General features: G+C 46.5%; 8 protein-coding genes and 1 long non-coding RNA gene across 9 annotated transcripts; 4 read left to right on the top strand and 5 right to left on the bottom strand.

Moving 5' to 3' along the window:
• The first annotated feature begins 6 nt into the window (after positions 1–6).
• Positions 7–2,450, top strand: LOC136194789 (nucleolar protein 11-like). The gene is made up of 17 exons (XM_065984035.1): positions 7–12; positions 71–134; positions 184–282; positions 341–386; positions 437–525; positions 574–652; positions 706–803; positions 860–981; positions 1,033–1,138; positions 1,194–1,337; positions 1,397–1,545; positions 1,605–1,650; positions 1,704–1,816; positions 1,864–1,942; positions 2,001–2,078; positions 2,133–2,240; positions 2,289–2,450. The coding sequence occupies exons 6-17, from the start codon at positions 628–630 to the stop codon at positions 2,409–2,411; spliced, it is 1,191 nt and encodes a 396-aa protein (XP_065840107.1). The 5' UTR covers positions 7–12; positions 71–134; positions 184–282; positions 341–386; positions 437–525; positions 574–627; the 3' UTR covers positions 2,412–2,450.
• On the bottom strand, positions 2,282–6,854 carry LOC136194781 (telomere-associated protein RIF1-like). Its single transcript, XM_065984026.1, has 17 exons — positions 6,726–6,854; positions 6,619–6,676; positions 6,437–6,545; positions 6,283–6,386; positions 6,043–6,225; positions 5,905–5,994; positions 5,760–5,849; positions 5,659–5,709; positions 5,526–5,610; positions 5,429–5,475; positions 5,270–5,377; positions 3,648–5,218; positions 3,305–3,599; positions 3,160–3,240; positions 3,003–3,109; positions 2,795–2,945; positions 2,282–2,743 (listed from the first exon to the last, which is right to left on the bottom strand). Exons 1-17 carry the CDS (start codon positions 6,779–6,781, stop codon positions 2,459–2,461), a joined length of 3,471 nt encoding a protein of 1,156 aa, XP_065840098.1. The 5' UTR covers positions 6,782–6,854; the 3' UTR covers positions 2,282–2,458.
• Positions 6,855–6,912: 58 nt separating this feature from the next.
• On the top strand, positions 6,913–7,571 carry LOC136194791 (uncharacterized). The gene is made up of 2 exons (XR_010671714.1): positions 6,913–7,107; positions 7,285–7,571. It is a non-coding gene; the product is annotated as an uncharacterized lncRNA (long non-coding RNA).
• A 10-nt stretch (positions 7,572–7,581) lies between these two features.
• LOC136194783 (beta-agarase B-like) lies at positions 7,582–9,612 on the top strand. The gene is made up of 3 exons (XM_065984029.1): positions 7,582–7,819; positions 7,874–9,322; positions 9,374–9,612. The coding sequence occupies exons 1-3, from the start codon at positions 7,597–7,599 to the stop codon at positions 9,484–9,486; spliced, it is 1,785 nt and encodes a 594-aa protein (XP_065840101.1). The 5' UTR covers positions 7,582–7,596; the 3' UTR covers positions 9,487–9,612.
• Positions 9,613–10,009: 397 nt separating this feature from the next.
• On the bottom strand, positions 10,010–10,480 carry LOC136194898 (bcl-2-like protein 1). The gene has a single exon (XM_065984149.1). The coding sequence runs from the start codon at positions 10,478–10,480 to the stop codon at positions 10,010–10,012; it is 471 nt and encodes a 156-aa protein (XP_065840221.1).
• Positions 10,481–10,518: 38 nt separating this feature from the next.
• Positions 10,519–12,358, bottom strand: LOC136194787 (uncharacterized). Its single transcript, XM_065984032.1, has 8 exons — positions 12,145–12,358; positions 12,060–12,088; positions 11,975–12,005; positions 11,739–11,919; positions 11,176–11,686; positions 10,964–11,116; positions 10,818–10,918; positions 10,519–10,765 (listed from the first exon to the last, which is right to left on the bottom strand). Exons 1-8 carry the CDS (start codon positions 12,209–12,211, stop codon positions 10,714–10,716), a joined length of 1,125 nt encoding a protein of 374 aa, XP_065840104.1. The 5' UTR covers positions 12,212–12,358; the 3' UTR covers positions 10,519–10,713.
• LOC136194897 (tRNA wybutosine-synthesizing protein 2 homolog) lies at positions 12,328–13,527 on the bottom strand. Its single transcript, XM_065984148.1, has 4 exons — positions 13,430–13,527; positions 12,661–13,384; positions 12,520–12,613; positions 12,328–12,470 (listed from the first exon to the last, which is right to left on the bottom strand). Exons 1-4 carry the CDS (start codon positions 13,525–13,527, stop codon positions 12,328–12,330), a joined length of 1,059 nt encoding a protein of 352 aa, XP_065840220.1.
• LOC136194790 (FYVE and coiled-coil domain-containing protein 1-like) lies at positions 13,244–17,631 on the bottom strand. The gene is made up of 11 exons (XM_065984036.1): positions 17,236–17,631; positions 17,117–17,165; positions 16,872–16,980; positions 16,712–16,803; positions 16,603–16,664; positions 16,399–16,547; positions 15,989–16,340; positions 15,813–15,931; positions 13,979–15,760; positions 13,430–13,928; positions 13,244–13,384 (listed from the first exon to the last, which is right to left on the bottom strand). The coding sequence occupies exons 1-7, from the start codon at positions 17,563–17,565 to the stop codon at positions 16,259–16,261; spliced, it is 873 nt and encodes a 290-aa protein (XP_065840108.1). The 5' UTR covers positions 17,566–17,631; the 3' UTR covers positions 13,244–13,384; positions 13,430–13,928; positions 13,979–15,760; positions 15,813–15,931; positions 15,989–16,258.
• Positions 14,587–16,525, top strand: LOC136194788 (protein SPMIP7-like). The gene is made up of 9 exons (XM_065984034.1): positions 14,587–14,993; positions 15,051–15,082; positions 15,137–15,228; positions 15,280–15,415; positions 15,466–15,539; positions 15,594–15,635; positions 15,687–15,782; positions 15,840–15,947; positions 16,007–16,525. Exons 1-9 carry the CDS (start codon positions 14,633–14,635, stop codon positions 16,110–16,112), a joined length of 1,047 nt encoding a protein of 348 aa, XP_065840106.1. The 5' UTR covers positions 14,587–14,632; the 3' UTR covers positions 16,113–16,525.
• Positions 17,632–17,639: the final 8 nt, after the last annotated feature.

The raw sequence follows: 17,639 nt of genomic DNA, 5'->3' as shown, positions 1-17,639 counted from the left end.
AAAAAAACAAAGGTGTTAACATTGAAATTTCAAAATCAATTCTAGTTTCTTCATTGCCTTTTTTTTCTAGTCGTTTGGATAGTCGCGTTCTGTGGACGGGGATCGATTCTGGAGGGCGGTTATATGTCGTCCAGGTACGGCATATGACTCTTGATAAAAACAAAACTAAATATTTCAATTAAGAAATGCTTAACTGACGTCACCGTGGCTGTATTGATACTGAATAAGAAGGAATGGGAATGCGATGCTAACGTACTTATCGAAGAACCAGTGAATGCCGGCGTAAGCATTCCTCCTTATATTTCTCCAAGAGATACCTATCTGTATCATCTTTGAACAGGCCCTTCGAGCATGCTGCCTAACATCAGATCACCTTCTATGCTACTGTAAAATAAATCAATATTGCTTACGTTTTTTTTGACGCAATCCCACGCAGATGATGACGGTTCCATTTGGAAGAATTTTCTAACTGAAGACGGCAGCGCAACATCTACAAAAGTGACGGAGATTGAAGGAGGAGTGAAGGTAAGACCTGGCCAGTTGTGAGCAGGGATATTAATCTATTGAATTCAGGGCGTTGTTCTCTGTTCAATCGACTCCACATGTGTAGCAGTTCTCACTGCAGGCATGAGCACTGAGACCATCCTCTCAGGTACCGGGAAAACTCATTGATTCTATGGGAATTGTAGCAACGTTGGTTTCTAGCCACTTTGCACGTTGTTGACGTCAAAAGCGGCACGCTCAAAAATAAGCGAAATGTACCTATGAAAAGTTTTTGCGATGATGAAAATATCGAACTTCACGTAATAATAATTATTACCTTATGTTTTGATTTTTCCTCATGGTGTGCTTGAATTAGATGACTTGTTTCCCTGGCTACATTGCCATTGCTATTCTATCCGAACTATTCGTTTTTCCAATCTCAAATTCGGCGGAATCGTCCACGCTGGATATCGTGAAGAGATGCCATCAAACGAACGAGTTAGAACGAGCAAAATAGACGTCTTCCCCCCTCTCTAACATCCTCCACAGATCTTCATCAAAGCCACCAGTCACCTTTCCGAACCTACACTCCTTCCTATCGAAAACGGAGCAGCATCGAGACGCAGAGCGACGATGGGCTCAAAGACTAGCCACAGTACCAAAGCCCCCTATCCCCATACTTCAAAAATAGACTCACGCGTATTCTTTAGTGTCCAGACGAGGCCCAGTTCACTGCCTTGTACAGCGAAGGCCGCTTGGCCATGAATCAAGGAAAACTACACGAATACCTGGACTCCGAAGCGCGGAACAAACGACTGCGGAAGAAGCGGCGTAGCAAAGCGACCGCCGACAAAGTGCGCTATCTTTTGCCCCCCAATCCCTCCTTCGCTTGATACTTCTCCCCCTCGCGCAGATGGACGAAGAAAGTGACGCATTGATACTGGATCCAGTCGTAGCGCAATACGTTCTCACTCAGACGGCGTTGCGACTGAAGGAAGACGAGTCGTTTTGGCCGCGTTCTTCTCTTTTAGATATGATATCTGTATCAGATGTATCGCCAAGGTGACCATCCCCCATCCCTCCTCCCAGAACACCTGTGTAAATTTCCTCTAAAATTCTAGTTTGTATACCGTTATTGTTAAAGCCGCCGTTCGTTGCAAAGACGAGGTAGGGAATTGACTTGATGATATATTCCCTGCTGATGACGTCATATGTATTAGGATGTGCTAAAGGCTGTCCTGCGAAGAGATGACGTCGATTTGGAGGAGGTAGCTATTGTGGAATGTTTGAAACTCGCTCTCAACAACGACAACTGTAAAAGAGATGAACTTCTGTGAGGACACTCTAAACATATATATTACTTATTGATTTCGTTTTCAGGTCATTGATTTTAAAGAAACCGTTTAACGATTATACAATGAGAAGTGCCTTACGAAATCTCTCCTTTAAAGCCGCTCTGGTACGACGACGGCACACATTATTATTAATCAACTTACACTTAATTATTAATTTTCAAGGATCTTCTCAAAAGTTTTCTTGAAGTTTTAAAGCCCGAAGAGACAGAGCCATCTCTATCATTTCTAAGTGAACTTGAGGTAGGAGAACATAGACTCACACAACGTTCCCCCACTCAAATATCACTATAATAGGCAACAACGTGGATAGGGTTGGTTCTTGATGCCCATTTCGCCCAACTAATGCTCGACCCCAAAGCGAGGGACGTCATCGTTCGGCTTCACGGAAGCGTAACGGAAAAGGTGCCCCCCTAATCTCTATCTATCCAATAATCAATTTTACGTACACAGGTACACGTTTATCATCAATTGAGAAGAATAGAAGGCATCTTAGACTATCTGGCGAAGCCGCCCAAAGAAAGTCAACAAAAATCAAATAGACTTAGATACTCGATTGAATCTATGGAAGTATGAGGCATTTTGAAATAATAAAACTCCAATCATTTTCGCTTCCTATTACACTAACTCTGCTTCAAATTGAGCAACACCTTGGTAACGAACTGCAAATCGCGTACCATCGACGAGACGTCATCGGACGGAATAGCGCGAAGATCGTGCACGGAAGCAGCGTCAATTGACGTCATCAGTTGCCTGATGGCTTGGGCTGGGGGGGTCACCGCGAGGGAATCCCGCTTACTTGGGGTTGTTTTCAGTCCTCTGTTGCGAGGGAATTCGGGTGACATTTCCGGCGAGTTTACGTGGTTTTCTTCGAGGAGATTGAATGAGGGACGCGGTAGTTTTTCAAGCTGGGAATCTTAGTATAATTATTGATTTATTTGCGTTTTGTTCAGACTTGCCTTGGTTTGGAAACATTTGAGTTCTTTTATTACCGTTTGGATTTTGGGTTGTTTGATGGGGAGACGACGAACGTCGGCTTTGGAGCACTTGCATAGATCGCCTATGGTGCTTATTCCTCTCGAGCGAATCAACTGCGCCAAACCACGAAAACTAGTAGAAAAAAAGCCTTAATTAATTAAATAACTAATTAATTAGTAGATTCCAAACCTTCCAGAAGGAAACAGCGACGGTAGAATTTCGTCTATAGGCACCCGGCAATCAATCAGCAAAGGAAACACAGGTAGATTCAAATCTTCTTCATTTTCAGTAGCAACCTAGTAATAATACTCACGTGTAAAAACAATGATATCCCCCCCGTACAAACCTCATTAACTGTTCTCCTATCCCCCAGCTCTTTCAGCTCCTTCGTAGGACTTTGAGGTATCGCAAAAGTAACGCGACGACCCTAAGAACAAAAAAACAAATTAGTCATTGCCCAGAAAACGCTCATCCGCCGCTGTCAATCGCACCGACGGCGGCGACGGAAACGTCTTAGTCGAATGAACCTTCTTCAATATCCCAGGCGGCGATTCCCGACTTTTAGGCGTCGACGGCGGAGACGGCAATACCTTCGAAGACTTCGGCGGACTCAGAAGAAGGGATTGTTGTCGTGGCGACGACAACATGTAGCTGTAACGATGATTCGACGCTCGTCGACGCCTCAACGGCGTTCGCTCCGCCGGTTGTCTCGTATTTACGGAGCGCGGCGACGAAATGACGGAACCATTCGAAGTGTCTTGCAAATCGCCGACTTCCGGCAAAGCACTAAAAATCAAATTATAATTATTGATCTAGATGGAAACTATGACTAACCTTTCGCCGTCCGTTTCCGTATTCTTCCTCTTGGGCGGCGAAACTTCGTCCGGTAAACTCAGTTTCCGTCTCGCTCGAGGAACCTTATAGGGTTCCTGTAGGGTAACTTTTACGATCGACTGTTGTTGTCTTCGCGGAAGAAAGCCGTTGTGAGGATCATTGCCTTGCGATTTGCTCAGCTGCGGAAAGAGCTTTTGAAAATAGCGCACTTTTGATACGACGTCCTTTTCGGGATGATGTGCCGCCGTTTCGACGAGGGGCTCGAGTAGAACGACGCCTTGGTTGCCGTTTCGTCGCGCAAACGATCGCAGTGCTTCCCAGAAGGAATCGGACGACGAGACGACGTGCGTAAAAGCGCGATTCAACGTCGAAAATAATTTCGAGACGATTTCTCCGTTGGTGACGCGGACTCGACCGAAAAAATGAACGAGAGTCGAGCGCACGTTGGCGAGACAATCGTCGTTGATTTGTCGCGTCACTACGGCGTCGATGAGACGAGTCAAAAAGTCCAACACGACTTCGCGTTCGAGATGTCGCGCGCCTTCGATGATAGTCGGCGCGAGCGCGCAGAGAGTCGCAACGCCCCGCGCGGTCGACATCAAACGTCTCGATAACACTTGATCGATTAACGAGTCGCCGCCCGCGGGGGCGACAGCGACGAAAGCGCGCCACAACGACGACCAGACCCGCACAAACGCCGCGCGCGTATCGACGTCCCTCTCGGCGAACAAACCCAACTCAAACGGCAGTAAAATCGCCTTGAAGCACGTCGAGAAATCCGGCTTGAAGAGCGTCCCTTCATTGACGTCTCGACCGGCGTCGAAATAAGCGAGAAGTTGCTCGACGACGATAATCCACAACTTGGCATCGAGATCGCTATCAACGACATTGATTTGATCGAGAACGAAGTCGACAAAGCCGAGCGCTTCGACGCCAATCGTTCCGACGCTGACGAGACGACTGTAGACAGATAGAAGTCCATCAGCATCAACATAGGAGAACTCCAATAGAAGTAGTTTCACGAGAAGTCGAATTGGCGTTAGGAAGGTCTTAGAGCAAAACGATCGATAGGAGACCGAGATTTCGACGAAGGATTCCCACGGAAGTGCAGAGAGATTCCCGATAACGATCAATCGGCTCGCCGCGTCTCCGCCCATCAATTTCAACGCGGCGAGCGCGGCGAAAACGACGTCGACGACTTCAAACGACGGTCGAACGACGAGCGAGGAGAAAAACGCTTTCCACGCGCCAATGAAACGATCCGTCGAGACGCGATTCTCCTCGCGAAGCCAGGCGATAATTGCGAGGAATTCGGCGAGGGTTTCATCGTTGTCTAACTTCGCGATTGTCGTCGTGAAAACGTCGACGCCCGCCGAGATGCGTTTGGCGTAGAAGGGTAATGTTTCGCTGGATTTTTTCGTCGTCGAACCGAGTTTTTCCACGCGGCGAGTCGCGTTCGATTGACGTGGATTGAGAAGACTTGGCGACTCTTCTTCGTCTTCTCCGTCGCGCGACGTCTTGCTGATGGGAACGCTGGAACCGAAGCAGAAGTTCAAAAATCCACGGAAGACCTAATGGGAAAAGGTGTTCGCTCAATGAGAAAAAAATTCTAATTTTTTTACCTTTTTCAAATGTTGGTTTTGGTTTGGTGCGAGTGATTTTACGAGTAGACGCCACGCTTCGATTTTGGCGTCGAGTGTCTCTTCGGATTTCCTATAGATATCTTTTTCCTAATATAAAAGAACTTGTCTAACTTTTAGAGTGACGTCTCTAGCACGCACCAGCGGAGCCAGAAGCAAATTGAGATGTTTCACATTTCCAATAGCAGCTATAGAAAAAAAATCCAAAATTAATTTATAAGTATTCAATTAATGGTACCTGGAGATAAAGCAAAGGCTCTGATAAGATGAGACCACGCTCGATAGGCAGCCGCACAAACACCAGAATCAGTACACCGAAAACCCTTAATCAATTAAATAATTAATCAATTAAATAAATGTTTCCGTGCTACCATCTCAACTATCTTTAGCAGATCATTTATCAGCGATCCCTCATGAGTAAGCTAAACAAGGACATATAGAAGAAGAAATCAATAATATATATTATACTAACTGATCCAAGGAGGTCAATACAATTTCCCCACACTTGCAATACGTACTTGGCTCTCACTGTAAACGCCTTTTTCATTTCAGGTAGCAATACCTAAAGAGAGGTTCACTTCATACATGTACCTGTTGAGAATTATTTATTTATTTACCTGTTTGAGATCAGGTACAAAAGTCTCCAACAATTTCTCCACTTTGAACGGCAAACTGCGTCGAAAAATTTCCAAAGCCAGCTTCGATATCTGGAACCAAGAGATAGCAATAAAATCTCAATTTCAATCTCCTCTCACATTCGCGTCATTGGCGAGAAGATAGGGATAGACGAGTTGATTCCAACGAACGACGCAATTCTCCATTTCAATAGGAACTTGATCGAGAAGCTTCAACAGCGTCTTCAACGCATAGAAAATGACCTGTCCGGCCGAACTAAAACCGGACATGCCTTGCTCAACACTTCCAAGAATCAAAGATATCTAAGACGAGATCCCCTCAGAAAATCAATAAATCAATAATAATAATTCATAGTGTACCTGGCATTCTATGTAGTGCGGTACAATGGACTGTTTTGAGAGACATCGAAGTGCGCCGGTGCACACCGTTTCGTCGACGGTCGTTAATATCGTAGAGCAAATGGCTGAAAATAAAAAAATCTCAAAATATTCATAATGTACTGCGTGGGCGTGCCTTCGATTATAGAAGCGGCGTTCGTTTCTTCGGTCGATGCCGTAGCGAAGTCGATTGCGGCGTCGATTGCGGCTTTTTGGAGCGCTTTACTCGAACTCTTGATGTCGTCCTTGAGAAAACAAGAGTCGATAATGATTCCCCCTCGAGGGGGCCTTCTCTCCTCTCTTTTCGGTTCTTCTTACCACGATTCGAATTGCTAATGACTCCAAAGCAATTTCGACTGCTGCAGGTGACGTTCGTCTGCTTTTTGAGGTGATTTTCGAGGCGAGATTTTCACCTATTGTCTTACGATGCGATCTTCCTGTAGACTGCAATCCGTTTCCGCTCATTTCCAACGTCGTCCATTAGCGCTTTTTCGCTCTCGCATTGAGTAGAAAATCGGGGGAAAAATAAGAAGGCGGGAGAACGTTTACGGGAGCTGCAACGAAAGCATGCGCAAGACGCGCCAAGAGTCACGTGAAGCGCACGAGGTAAGGTTCCGACGGTTCTAGCGTCTGCTCCTATTGCCCCTGATGAAAATACTTAGACAAGCATATGTCTTACGCTTTCGTGGAGAAAACTTCTTTTAAACGCGACTGAGGCCCCTTTAGAAACACTTAGCATTTTCGTATCAAAAAAATCTTACACTGACTTCCTTTAGGACTTATGGAATGTTCCTAACACCAACCAAGGTGAGCCATCAATAGTCGATGCGGGGGCCCCCCTACGAGAGATCGTCTGATGAACAACACACAGACCTGTACTGAGTGATTAGACGCTGATGTTTTTCGTGATTCTGACTACGATTACTTATCCCCTAAAGAAAAAACGACACGTGAATATTTTGGATTAACATAATTTGTTTTTAGTTAATTGAAATTCAATCCAACTGGAGTCTCACACAGGTATTTAAAATACTGTACGTATAGAACTCTTTAGTTTATCTGTGATGATTGGTTAGTCTCGTTCGTATGAAGGCTTTTTATGTGATTTTATAGTTCACCCCACCAACTCTGAGAGCTCAGAGCTCTCAAGTTAAAACGCCTCTGCTCCTGCTAGATTACACTAATTTTCTTTTAGATTTTAATGAAGAAGCTACACCCCAAGAGTGATTTTTTGTATTTATTTTTTAATGAAATAAATGTATTCTTACGTGCTCACGTGACTCCGTCTCCATCGTCATGTCTCTTTGTATTCCTCTGCTCTCGATCCTCTGCTTCATGATGACCGGTGTGTCAGCAGACGTCGTCCCACTGAACTTACTCTACTGGAGAAGCAACGTTCCCACTCCAACACAGGACAACTACGTGACAACGAAAGCTGTATTCGAAGTGAATACAATTGACTCGTGGGACTACCTCTTCGTTCGTCGCGAAGGATACGTAATGACGAATCCAGAAGAAGGTCCCCATGACACTCACTGATATCTAGATAAGAAAATAAACAATTTGACTCTAGGAACGATACCTCTTTTCGTCTATTACGACTCCTCCCTCAACGATCACGTTCTGTCAGACGAAGAATTTAATTCCACTGGCTACAGCAAGCTGTATCAAGCTGGCTACGCCTATAAAACCAATACAGGTCACCCAGAAGACAGCGTTGCTCCGCTCTATCTCTATTACAGCGCCACTATGCACGACCACTTCAGCTGCGCTACACAAAAAGGCATACGTCAAGCAGAAGAGGCAGGATACAAAAAATTAAAAATCATTGCCTATGTATTGACGTCGGAACCCCCATCGAAATTCCCTCGAGTCACGCAGGACATGAACGGCACCTGGTGGGTGACGCGGAACGCGAAACGCTTCATGACAATCGGCGTCAATCACGCGAACAACGGCGGCGCCGATGACGGCGTCGGCGGAAGAGAGAGTTCGACGTGTAAGAAGCAATATCCCAATTGCGGAGACACGCTCTCCTACGCTCCCGCTCTAAAACTATCGCCCTATTATCAGTCGACGATGGCGCGATACGGATCGGAAAGCGCGTGGTCGGAGAACACGAAAAATCGACTTCTTAAGTGGAATTTTAATACGGTCAGTGGCTGGAGCGCGACTCTAATGGAAAAACAGCCTGAGCTCTTCTACTGTCATCTACTCGACATAGGCACAACGTGGTTTAATCACAGTACAATGGGCGACGTTTTCGGCGAGCAAATGCGCGAGCAAATGTTCGCAATCGCCGAAAACGAAGTCGCACCGCGCGCCAACGACACGAATCTCATCGGTTGGCAACTCGATAACGAATTCGATTTCGGACAAGATTTTCTCGCCGAATATTTGACGATGAACGTCGAAGCCGCCGGACGTCAACGCGCCGTCGCCTATCTCGAGGAAACATATAAAAATATTCAAAATCTCGACGTGGCGTGGAACATCAACGCGACGTCATTCGACAACGTGGAAAATCATTTAAAGGATAAGACTTTGAATGCGACGCGTTACGCGAAAGATCGCGACGCCTTTCTCTATGTCTTCGCCACGCAATACTTTAATTTATCCAGCGCCGCGATACGAACATATGATACGAATCACATGATATTAGGTATGAGATTTGGGTCGTCGAACGCGCCGGCGCTCCTAGCAAGCGCGCCCTATGTCGACTGGATCGACCAGCACATGTATTCGGATTTGCCTAATGTTGGGGATCTCTACCAGATACATCAATTCACTGGGAAACCGGTTATAGTCGGCGAATTTTCCTTCACCGCTTTGGATTCGAATTTGCCGAATACGCGAGGCGCTCGAGCAAATCATCCCTATGTTAATCAGACGGAACGCGCGGCTGCTTTTAGTGCTTATGCTAAAATGCTAGCTGATCAGCATTACGTTGTGGGGTATCATTGGTGGCAATGGGCCGATGAACCGGCCACCGGAAGGTGGCCAGACGGCGAGGATTCAAATTGTAAATTTATATGTTATTTATATAATTTTCTTACCTGTTCTTTTCTCTCAGATGGACTTGTTCATATTGATGATGATGACTATGACGTTTTGACGACGGAAATGACGAAAACGAATGCGTTGGTTCAGAAAATTCACGCCAATTTGAATAGCACTGTCCTTTGATCTTCCGTTTTAATGCTCCCCTTTTCGTTTATTTGTTTATATCGTCACGTTATGCTTACGTAGTTAATTTCGTCACACGGAGTGTCAAAATTCCATGATATAAAATCTATTTAATCGGGCAGACTTACTTACCCATTAACCAAGCAGCGAGCGCCAATCCTCCAGCCGCAAGCGCACCATAACCAATTCGCCGCCACTGTATATCCTCTTGCGCATCCTGCCTCCCTCTTCGACTATAGTACCTCAAAAACCCATCCTAAGAGAAGAGAGACTATAAAAAACTATACGGCGACTCCATGGGAAAATATATATATGTATCTAATTTTGACCCCCTAAGAAGAGAGACTATAAAAAACTCTACGGCGACTCCATGGGAAAAAATATATATGTATCTAATTTTGACCCCCTAATCACATGCGACCTTGCTAGAGAATGGGAACCAACACATGGACTTCCTCCCCTAGTACAGTACCCCTTTTGGCTACAACTAGTGTGAACGCGACACTATATCGATGTCAAAGGGCTATCCCCCCCTCTTTCTCACCCATCCTCCGTTCGCTCCAATCCATTCAACGAGATTCTCGTCGACGAATTCGGACGCCCACTTGTTGACGCTAGCGACGTAGTCTTTCAAGTCGCGTCGCGCGCATTCGACGGCGAGAGCGCCGCTGAATGCGTAGAGCGCGACAACGCGACCCCATCGGATTCCGTCCGAGAAAAGATCGCTTGCGACGTCGACGAAGTTCGCGTAGACGGTCACCGCGTTGATGCGCAGTGCCGCGCACATTTCCTCGAATGCGCGCGGGTTGTGCTCTTCGAATGCGTCCGCGAGTTCGCGAAGGCGATCGAAAACGGCGTCGGTTCGCGCGTTTGAAGTCGCTCGGCGGTCCATCGACGACGGGATCGAGTCCGTGCAGCCTTTTTTGCGCAGCGCGTGGGCGATGTAGAGACGGCAGAGATCGTTTGCGAGATTTCGCGTGCGATCGTCGTCCATCTCTCGCACATACGGGATCGGGGCTTTTAAAATTGATGTCATCATCACACGAGTATGTCGTCAGAGACGACTTCCTGATTATATTCAAATCACCTTATTATATTGGTTCCCACACGTGGGAACGAAAACCGCCAAATTTCAATTATGTCAATAATAAAGTCAACATTTATGATTTATCTCATCAGAACAGAAAAAAAATAAAGACTCTTACCTAACCAAAGTTGAAACTTTTATTACTCTTGACTGCCAAAATGAACACTGACACGCTGTCCTTCCAGAAATTCTCTGAGAATAAAATGCAAGTTACTAGCATATCTTTACTCTTTTCTCTACAAACCTGTCATATCTTCTTCGACAGGCAAGAGCGTGTTTGGGGTTGTGAAACGCTACAACGGCTTTCTTTGATACTTCACTCCGACCCACGTCCATATCAAAACTCTACGTAGAACACTCGAGAAGTTTTTTAATTAAGTAATTAAATACTTTGACTGGACCAATATCCTTCATCAATTCCATTAGTTTCAAACGTGTCACATGCCTGGCAAGATTCGATATGACAATTTTGGACTGCGAATTAGCTGCAAGATAGTAGCCACAAGAAGATTTCTTTTGGCTCCTTGCCTCTTTGTCAGATACCTGTAAAGAAGAGATACATATTGATAAGCAAGTCACACTATTGAATCCAGCAGACTTGCCTCTTCATCAAACACAATCGGTTTAATTTTTTTCGTCGTCTTTAGCTCAGTACGCCGAGTGCGCGTCTGAACCGGCGGAGTCTGAACCGGCAAAGTCTGAACCGATGAAGTCTGAGCCGGAGCCGGCGAAGTCTGGGCTGGAGCTGTTGGCTCCACCGATGATGGCTGGGCTTGCACCCGCTTTCTGGCAACAGGAACAGGCAACGGTAAAGGCAGCACCGCCGCCGGCTTGTTGCTCTTCACCGGAGCAAAAAACAAGCCCTCTCTCCCGGTACCAACTGACACCGGACTGGGATATCGAAGAGTATGATGATGATGATGATAAGGTGGCGGCGGCGGCGGCGGACACCGATAATAAAAAGGCGGTCGATACTTTGGCAGGGGATGAGTCCACTGATGCGACGGATAGAAACGGACGTACGGATTCGCCGGTCTACCACCGGAAGAATAATATTGATTCGGAGGAACGCAGGGTGGCAGCTGCACGACCTCAGTTGCTCGTTCTATAGACCTATAAGAAGTCGCACTCAATACTATAGATATGAGTCTACTTTATCATATACCATCGGGTCGCTTTCGATGTTTTCTTCGTATTCTTAGATTCTCTCTTGACCTCCGTAGGGGTGTGCCCGCGAGTTGATGGCGTGTCGGCCACGGTGGGACCTCTTTCGGATTCAAATCGGTTGTATTTGCAAGCGTCCTCCTCCTCTTCTTCGTCCAGAAACAATATCCGGTCTTCCTCCTACAGAAATGAGAATTCGACGAAAGGGCGATTTTGTTCTTCGCTTGGGACTTCCCTCGCGACTCATCTGGCTCACGTCCATGAGCGCCTAAATATGCATAAACTGAGTTCGCTCGATGTTCTCGACATAATTCTACTGTACTTCGTCCGGCGAATCGTCTCGAAGCAAGTCTGCAATAAAGAAAGGGACCCCTTACCTTCGCCCTCACAAAAAGAGCTGTTTTTACCACTCTCTAGTGTTGCTGTACTTGTCGTTGATGGTTTCGAAGCCGTGCTGTCGTTCGCACAAGACATGCAGCCGTACACGTGACGTCAAACGTCACAACTACGTATCCGCATACGATATTATATACATTTTGGTTTGCACTGAATGTCAGCGACAACGTGAAGTATATGCGGTCCGTACGACTTCACCTTCCGCGCATTTCGTCCCACGACGTCCCACTCACACCCATGCACCTCGACAAAAAGCGAGTGAAATGATTTGACAACAAAATCCAACCAATCATCAATTGACTTCCAAGACACGTCAGAATCCGACTTAGAAACGCGTCTATGTAACAGATTCACATTGCCGTGAACGTGAAGCCAACCGCCAGTACGAGAATCGAGACAGCGACACGCAGCATGCCATCCGACTTCACTCGACGGCAAAAGCCCTAGATTAACCCGATTAGCAATTCCTATAGGCGCAACCTAAGAAAAAGAAAATAGAACCCTCAATACTTCATCTATTATCTTACCTCATTACAGTCTCCAAAATGAATGGTACATCGTTCGGCGACGCCGTTTTCCGCTAGACCTCGTTTCAACGCTTCAACGGCGTCTGGATTCCACTCGCACGCGTGCACGACTCTCGCGCCCGCGTGAACTAAGTAGGGCAACGTAAAGTAGCCGATCCCCGCGAAAAGATCAACGACTGTCTCCCCACTGCAATCCAATGATCCAATCCAAAGTTTCTCCGTTATATTTCCACGTGAAAACATACAGCGAGTGACGTCATAACAGTAGACGATTTTATTGTCTGTGTGTTTGACCCAGCCTCCTGTATCGCCGCTTCGAATTAGTTCGACGTTCGGTTGACGATATTCGCCGGCTTTTATTCGTCGTTTCGTGCCGATTCGATTTATTTTGAAAATTTCGCTTATGATGTTGAGGATTTGCGTTCCCATGCGTGATTTCCAATCGATGGTGGGGAAGGAGTCGTGTGGGAAGAGGATCAGGTCGCCGTGGATTTCCCAAATTGTTGGAATGTCGATTTTTGCTGCGATTGCGTCGAGTTTCTCTTTGAGTCGAATTTGCGGGGATTTTGATGGCGACGAGGGAAGATTGAAATGCGTGATTCTGTCGGGAGACACGTCTTTGTTTTGTGCTGCTGAAGCGACGATTGGTATAGCAAGCCATTCCTTATCGTAGGGCCCTGTACGTCTGGAACGATCCACTAGGTCGTTTTCCTTGAGCCGACACCTAAGACGGGCTATTTATGAGACAAGAAATACAATCGCAGCAAACCTGACGTCGCTGCAGTCTCGAGGAGAGCAAAGATACACTAGATCATTCGCCATTGCGTTCAAGTTGCGTAAAACGAGCCCGGATACACACGTGTACATGACTCAGTACAGTACATGCCACCATAAAACGCCCCATAAAACAGACACATATCATATCCACGTCACAGGAGGCGCTGTCTTTATGTACGAGTGACGTCTCCCCCGGTGCAAGAAACTACAAAGAAAAAAGCCTGAAGAAATATAAGGCTTTGACAGCAAGCGGCCCGTTTCCAGAAGCCACCACCACCACCACCACTACGCCAACTGCAACTGCAGCAGAGTATGGTAATACTTGTTGCAACGCCAGCCGTCCATCTCTTGACGGCTGGATGTTTTGAATTTCCGTTGCAGGCGACTAATTTGCTGGCGAATGTTGTCTCCCTCTCCTTTGTCATGACCACTGTGATCCATACTAGGAACCTCCTCCGCGGTACTTGACTTCTACCAAGATTGTTGTTGCGCTATGAGTGCATGCCTTACGAAAGTCAAACTGAAAAGAGTGTAAAATTACCTTTAATAAGATCAAGAAGATCCTGGCCTTGCTCTACTTCCTCCAGAACTTTGCAGAATTTATTGAAGACACTCTCCGGCCGCTTTATCAGTATTTCAAAAAGCTCTCTAGCCGCCTTTTTGCTATTCTCTTTGTATGTTCCCTCGATTCCTCTCATTTGCTCAAACGTAACGCATACTTTTTCGACGAGCTTATCCCCAAAGTTCGAGGAAGGATTCAAAAGGTTAGACGCGGCGTCTACGGCCCTAGACATAACAGGTATGAGGCACTCTTTCAATCGGTCTCCCATCACAGAGAAAATGCCGACTGGTTGTTGAAGCAGGAATATAGGAGATCTCTCCTATATCCCTGGTTGAAGGCAGGTTGAAGGGTGGAGTCAAAGAGACCACGTGCCTGTGCATTAGATTAAGTTATCGCGTGATTTTTACGACGAAAAGAGTGCCACCGGTTTCCGGAAACAAGAAACGTGGCTCGGTTTACTAGAGTAAGGTTATCTACTAAGGATTACTGCTACAGCGGTGTATATCGCAAGATAATTTCTTTTTCCTCATATACAAACAGAGGCCACTACATTAGAGCCGCGGACGTCCGCACGTGATGTCGCCCGAGCTGGAACGAAGGTCGTCATAGCGCCGATTTGTGTATAACGCGACCATGGTCGACACGTCGCTTCGTCCGCGACCAAAATCTAGCACCTTCTACCGCTCGGACGCAAACGCCGGCCTATCGCCGAGCATATCAAACGAGCGACGCAGTCCAAACAAATTTCCCACTCTACGCGGCCGCGGTGTCAACGTCGCCCCACAACAAACCAATATACCGACGCCGCACCGCGAGGATAATCCCATTGTCGATCCGGTAACGGGCATGCGCTCGCTCGCGATCGACACGCGTCCGCCGTCGACGGTTCGATGGGCGGCGTCGCGATCGAGTCCCATGCCGGCGACGAGCGGTCGAGCTCGCGTCAAATCAGCGACACCGGCTTTGGGAATACGCAAGGAGAAACCAGCAAACGGTTAGAAATAATAAAGGGAAGTGCATATAGGAGGAAATTCTATGTGTGGGGGTGCAGATTCTCGATCTTCAACTCCTCAGATCGATCAGGTAATAGCCTAATAATTAAATTCTATAGCGGGCATTTAATCTTTTGGTCTCTAGAGGGACGATGAGGTGCAGGACGAGGAGGCTGATTTGAAAGCGCTCTACAGTTCGTTAGCAACCAAGGCCATGTACAAAACATCCTATCAAGAGTACGTACGACTAATCCAATAGAACTACGCTATAATTTGATCGAACTGCAGCGCTAACGACGACGTCGGATGGCACCGGCGTACGGCGCCCTCTCCCCGCCCACCGATGGCCCACGAGACCAAAGCGGACCCCGTGGATACGAGATTGAATATCAAACGCTATGCAGCATCGCCAGAAGACTGGCAGGTTAAAGGGGGAAGAATCCTAACAGTCGAACCGTTTACCGTTTATTTTAGACGGTTGCCAGGCCGTGGGACTACACCCAGGCACGTATAGGTCAATACGGAAGGGGACCTCACACAGTTGTCTTGTAAGGAGACTAGTATCAACCTCTATTCTATTCATTGTCTGGTTTCTTCTATAGTAGATCGGGTGCTAAGGAGAACGGTTCAATGCCTGGCTATATGTTAGACAACTGAACTCTCTAACGTTCCCCCGGTAACGTGTGCATCTCTAGGGGTCATAATCCCACTGACCTGAAAGGCGGATTCTACACGACTTTGAACCAGAAGCCTATTCGTCTTCAAAAGCCTAGACCAACGACTATAGCCCAGTAAGTAATACTACTGTTGAAAGCACGTACCCTATGAGAGTATCAATCCTTTATTAGCCGGCCAAATATACCGGGATACACGGGAAAAGTTCTCTGGTCAGCGACGTATCCCCTACGACAAAACGTAGACTCTCACATGGTCTCCACGACTAGACGAGTTTACAGGTATTCCAAATTAAAATACTTATATAATCATCAAATCTTACGTATGCTTATTCTATTAGGAAATTGCCCCAGGAAGAGCCAATGTCACCGTTTGCTCGTACCGGCGCATTTTCAAAGACAGTCAGTCTGAATTATCCGTATAATCCCTTCAACAAAGTCTACTAAAATCTCGACGCCGGGTTTTTTTGTATGCGGGGAAAACTATTCTATTCAATTCAATTCAATTTCGTTCGTGCTAATGATTAAAGAACGTAATCAGCGCGAAGTCACTTTGTACACGGGCAGTAGTTAATCATATATGTATCGTCGCTTTAATTTTTTGTAGGAGGAGGGAGAAGTTGATTTTTCGCCTGTTGGGCCGTGATTCTGTAAAACAAATCCTTTGAAAAAAATCTAAGGAAAAAAAGCCGTCGAGAAAAAAAATGAAACGAATTTTTCGAATCTCCTATACTTGGAGTAGGAGTTATCGAAGGTGATGACGTAGACACCATCGGTGATAGCCATGTGACTTCCCATTATCGGACTTACGTGACTGTTTACAATGAATTCAGGCAATATAGGGAAAATATTGTCCTCGCATTTATCTGAACTATTTTGACCCTATAAAGAGAGAGAGAGACGTGTTCAATTCTTTCATATATTGATTTTCTCTAACCTTTATTGCCCCGTCTTCTTCCTCGGAGTCCCCTTCAACGACAGTGGATTCGAAGAGAACGCCTAAGAAACGTTCGAATATCTCCCACGTTTTTATTTAGTTTTCGTACCGAATCCCAAATTTCGTTTAGTCGTCGCAAATTCCCATACAATAACGTCACCTTTTTTGACGTTAAAATGCACAACGTGCTTCATTTTGGAACTAGAAAGAGAGACCAAGATTAATTGAATTAAATAATTCTGTCCTTCTCTCTCTCTCTCTCTTCGAACCTCACGCAACAGAAGACCAATGACTCCCTACTCATTTCCAACTGCTCGGTCACCCAATCACCGCTCTTCAGACGAGAATGGCTCCCCGTGCAGCTAACGTTAGCAGACGCTAATAAAAGAAAGGGGCCCCCTTTCTCACAGAACAACAAAATGGACTATAGTAAAAACCAGTCTAAACCACCTCAGAACAATGGTCACAATAGAGACAAAGGTCAGAGGTAGTCACTTAGACAAGTAGTCCTTACTTTCAAGACTCTGTTGACTACACAACGACTGATTCTCATCCAAAGCGATCTTGACAAAAAAAAGAGAGAAGGGTCCCCCCATTGGAAAACGAAGCCATGCATGCATTTCATTAGCTTACCGAATCGAAATCAGCGCAACTGCCGTTTTCCAACGCGTTCGCGCGCTCCGCATCGAATTCGTCCCCTTCCTCGAGCTCCGTTTCATCTTCGTTCGATTCGCGAGCTTTTTCTTCGACGAGCGAGCCCGGAAAGGGCGGCGAAGCGTCGTTCGACTTCCATCCGCCGTTTCGCTTCTCGACGCGACACACGGTGATCTCGTCGCGCGTGTATTTGTTCTTTTCGCGGGGCGGTGACGCCATTGCGACGATACGCGCGAATTCGGGATCGAAACGGGTCGTCCGCGTCGCGATCGATAGAGTCGGCGGGTCCTGAGTGCCAACGCTCGCCATTTTCGTGTTCCCTGTCGCCCTTCTTCTACATTTGGTTTGCGAACCGCGAGAGAAAAGACCTTAACGTACGCTAG

The sequence above is a fragment of the Oscarella lobularis genome, chromosome 13 (assembly GCF_947507565.1).
Source record: "Oscarella lobularis chromosome 13, ooOscLobu1.1, whole genome shotgun sequence".
Lineage (NCBI taxonomy): Eukaryota > Metazoa > Porifera > Homoscleromorpha > Homosclerophorida > Oscarellidae > Oscarella > Oscarella lobularis.
The sequence above is the reverse complement of the archived record's forward strand: the minus strand, read 5'-3'. Positions and strand labels throughout refer to the sequence as shown.

Excerpts from the sequence above, each read along its gene's own strand:
- LOC136194789 (XM_065984035.1), top strand. The coding sequence starts at position 628 with ATGAGCACTGAGACCATCCTCTCAG. Across the intron at positions 982-1,032 it reads AGATGCCATCAAACGAACGA|ATCTTCATCAAAGCCACCAG; the intron begins GTTAGAACGAGC and ends CATCCTCCACAG. Across the intron at positions 2,241-2,288 it reads ACGGAAGCGTAACGGAAAAG|GTACACGTTTATCATCAATT; the intron begins GTGCCCCCCTAA and ends TTACGTACACAG.
- LOC136194781 (XM_065984026.1), bottom strand. The coding sequence starts at position 6,781 with ATGGACGACGTTGGAAATGAGCGGAAACGGATTGCAGTCTACAGGAAG. Across the intron at positions 5,611-5,658 it reads TGCTAAAGATAGTTGAGATG|GGTTTTCGGTGTACTGATTC; the intron begins GTAGCACGGAAA and ends TAATTGATTAAG. Across the intron at positions 2,744-2,794 it reads TCAAATGTTTCCAAACCAAG|CTTGAAAAACTACCGCGTCC; the intron begins GCAAGTCTGAAC and ends TAAGATTCCCAG.
- LOC136194783 (XM_065984029.1), top strand. The coding sequence starts at position 7,597 with ATGTCTCTTTGTATTCCTCTGCTCTCGATCCTCTGCTTCATGATGACC. Across the intron at positions 7,820-7,873 it reads AATGACGAATCCAGAAGAAG|GAACGATACCTCTTTTCGTC; the intron begins GTCCCCATGACA and ends ATTTGACTCTAG. Across the intron at positions 9,323-9,373 it reads AGACGGCGAGGATTCAAATT|ATGGACTTGTTCATATTGAT; the intron begins GTAAATTTATAT and ends CTTTTCTCTCAG.
- LOC136194898 (XM_065984149.1), bottom strand. The coding sequence starts at position 10,480 with ATGGACGACGATCGCACGCGAAATCTCGCAAACGATCTCTGCCGTCTC.
- LOC136194787 (XM_065984032.1), bottom strand. The coding sequence starts at position 12,211 with ATGTCTTGTGCGAACGACAGCACGGCTTCGAAACCATCAACGACAAGT. Across the intron at positions 12,089-12,144 it reads TACAGCAACACTAGAGAGTG|ACTTGCTTCGAGACGATTCG; the intron begins GTAAAAACAGCT and ends TCTTTATTGCAG. Across the intron at positions 11,687-11,738 it reads ACATCGAAAGCGACCCGATG|GTCTATAGAACGAGCAACTG; the intron begins GTATATGATAAA and ends GACTTCTTATAG.
- LOC136194897 (XM_065984148.1), bottom strand. The coding sequence starts at position 13,527 with ATGTACACGTGTGTATCCGGGCTCGTTTTACGCAACTTGAACGCAATG. Across the intron at positions 13,385-13,429 it reads CGAGACTGCAGCGACGTCAG|GTGTCGGCTCAAGGAAAACG; the intron begins GTTTGCTGCGAT and ends AGCCCGTCTTAG. Across the intron at positions 12,614-12,660 it reads ATTTTGGAGACTGTAATGAG|GTTGCGCCTATAGGAATTGC; the intron begins GTAAGATAATAG and ends TCTTTTTCTTAG.
- LOC136194788 (XM_065984034.1), top strand. The coding sequence starts at position 14,633 with ATGGTCGACACGTCGCTTCGTCCGCGACCAAAATCTAGCACCTTCTAC. Across the intron at positions 14,994-15,050 it reads CAAGGAGAAACCAGCAAACG|ATTCTCGATCTTCAACTCCT; the intron begins GTTAGAAATAAT and ends GTGGGGGTGCAG. Across the intron at positions 15,636-15,686 it reads GGTTCAATGCCTGGCTATAT|GGGTCATAATCCCACTGACC; the intron begins GTTAGACAACTG and ends GTGCATCTCTAG.
- LOC136194790 (XM_065984036.1), bottom strand. The coding sequence starts at position 17,565 with ATGGCGAGCGTTGGCACTCAGGACCCGCCGACTCTATCGATCGCGACG. Across the intron at positions 17,166-17,235 it reads GTTGCGCTGATTTCGATTCG|ATCGCTTTGGATGAGAATCA; the intron begins GTAAGCTAATGA and ends TTTTTTGTCAAG. Across the intron at positions 16,548-16,602 it reads AAGAAGACGGGGCAATAAAG|GGTCAAAATAGTTCAGATAA; the intron begins GTTAGAGAAAAT and ends CTCTCTTTATAG.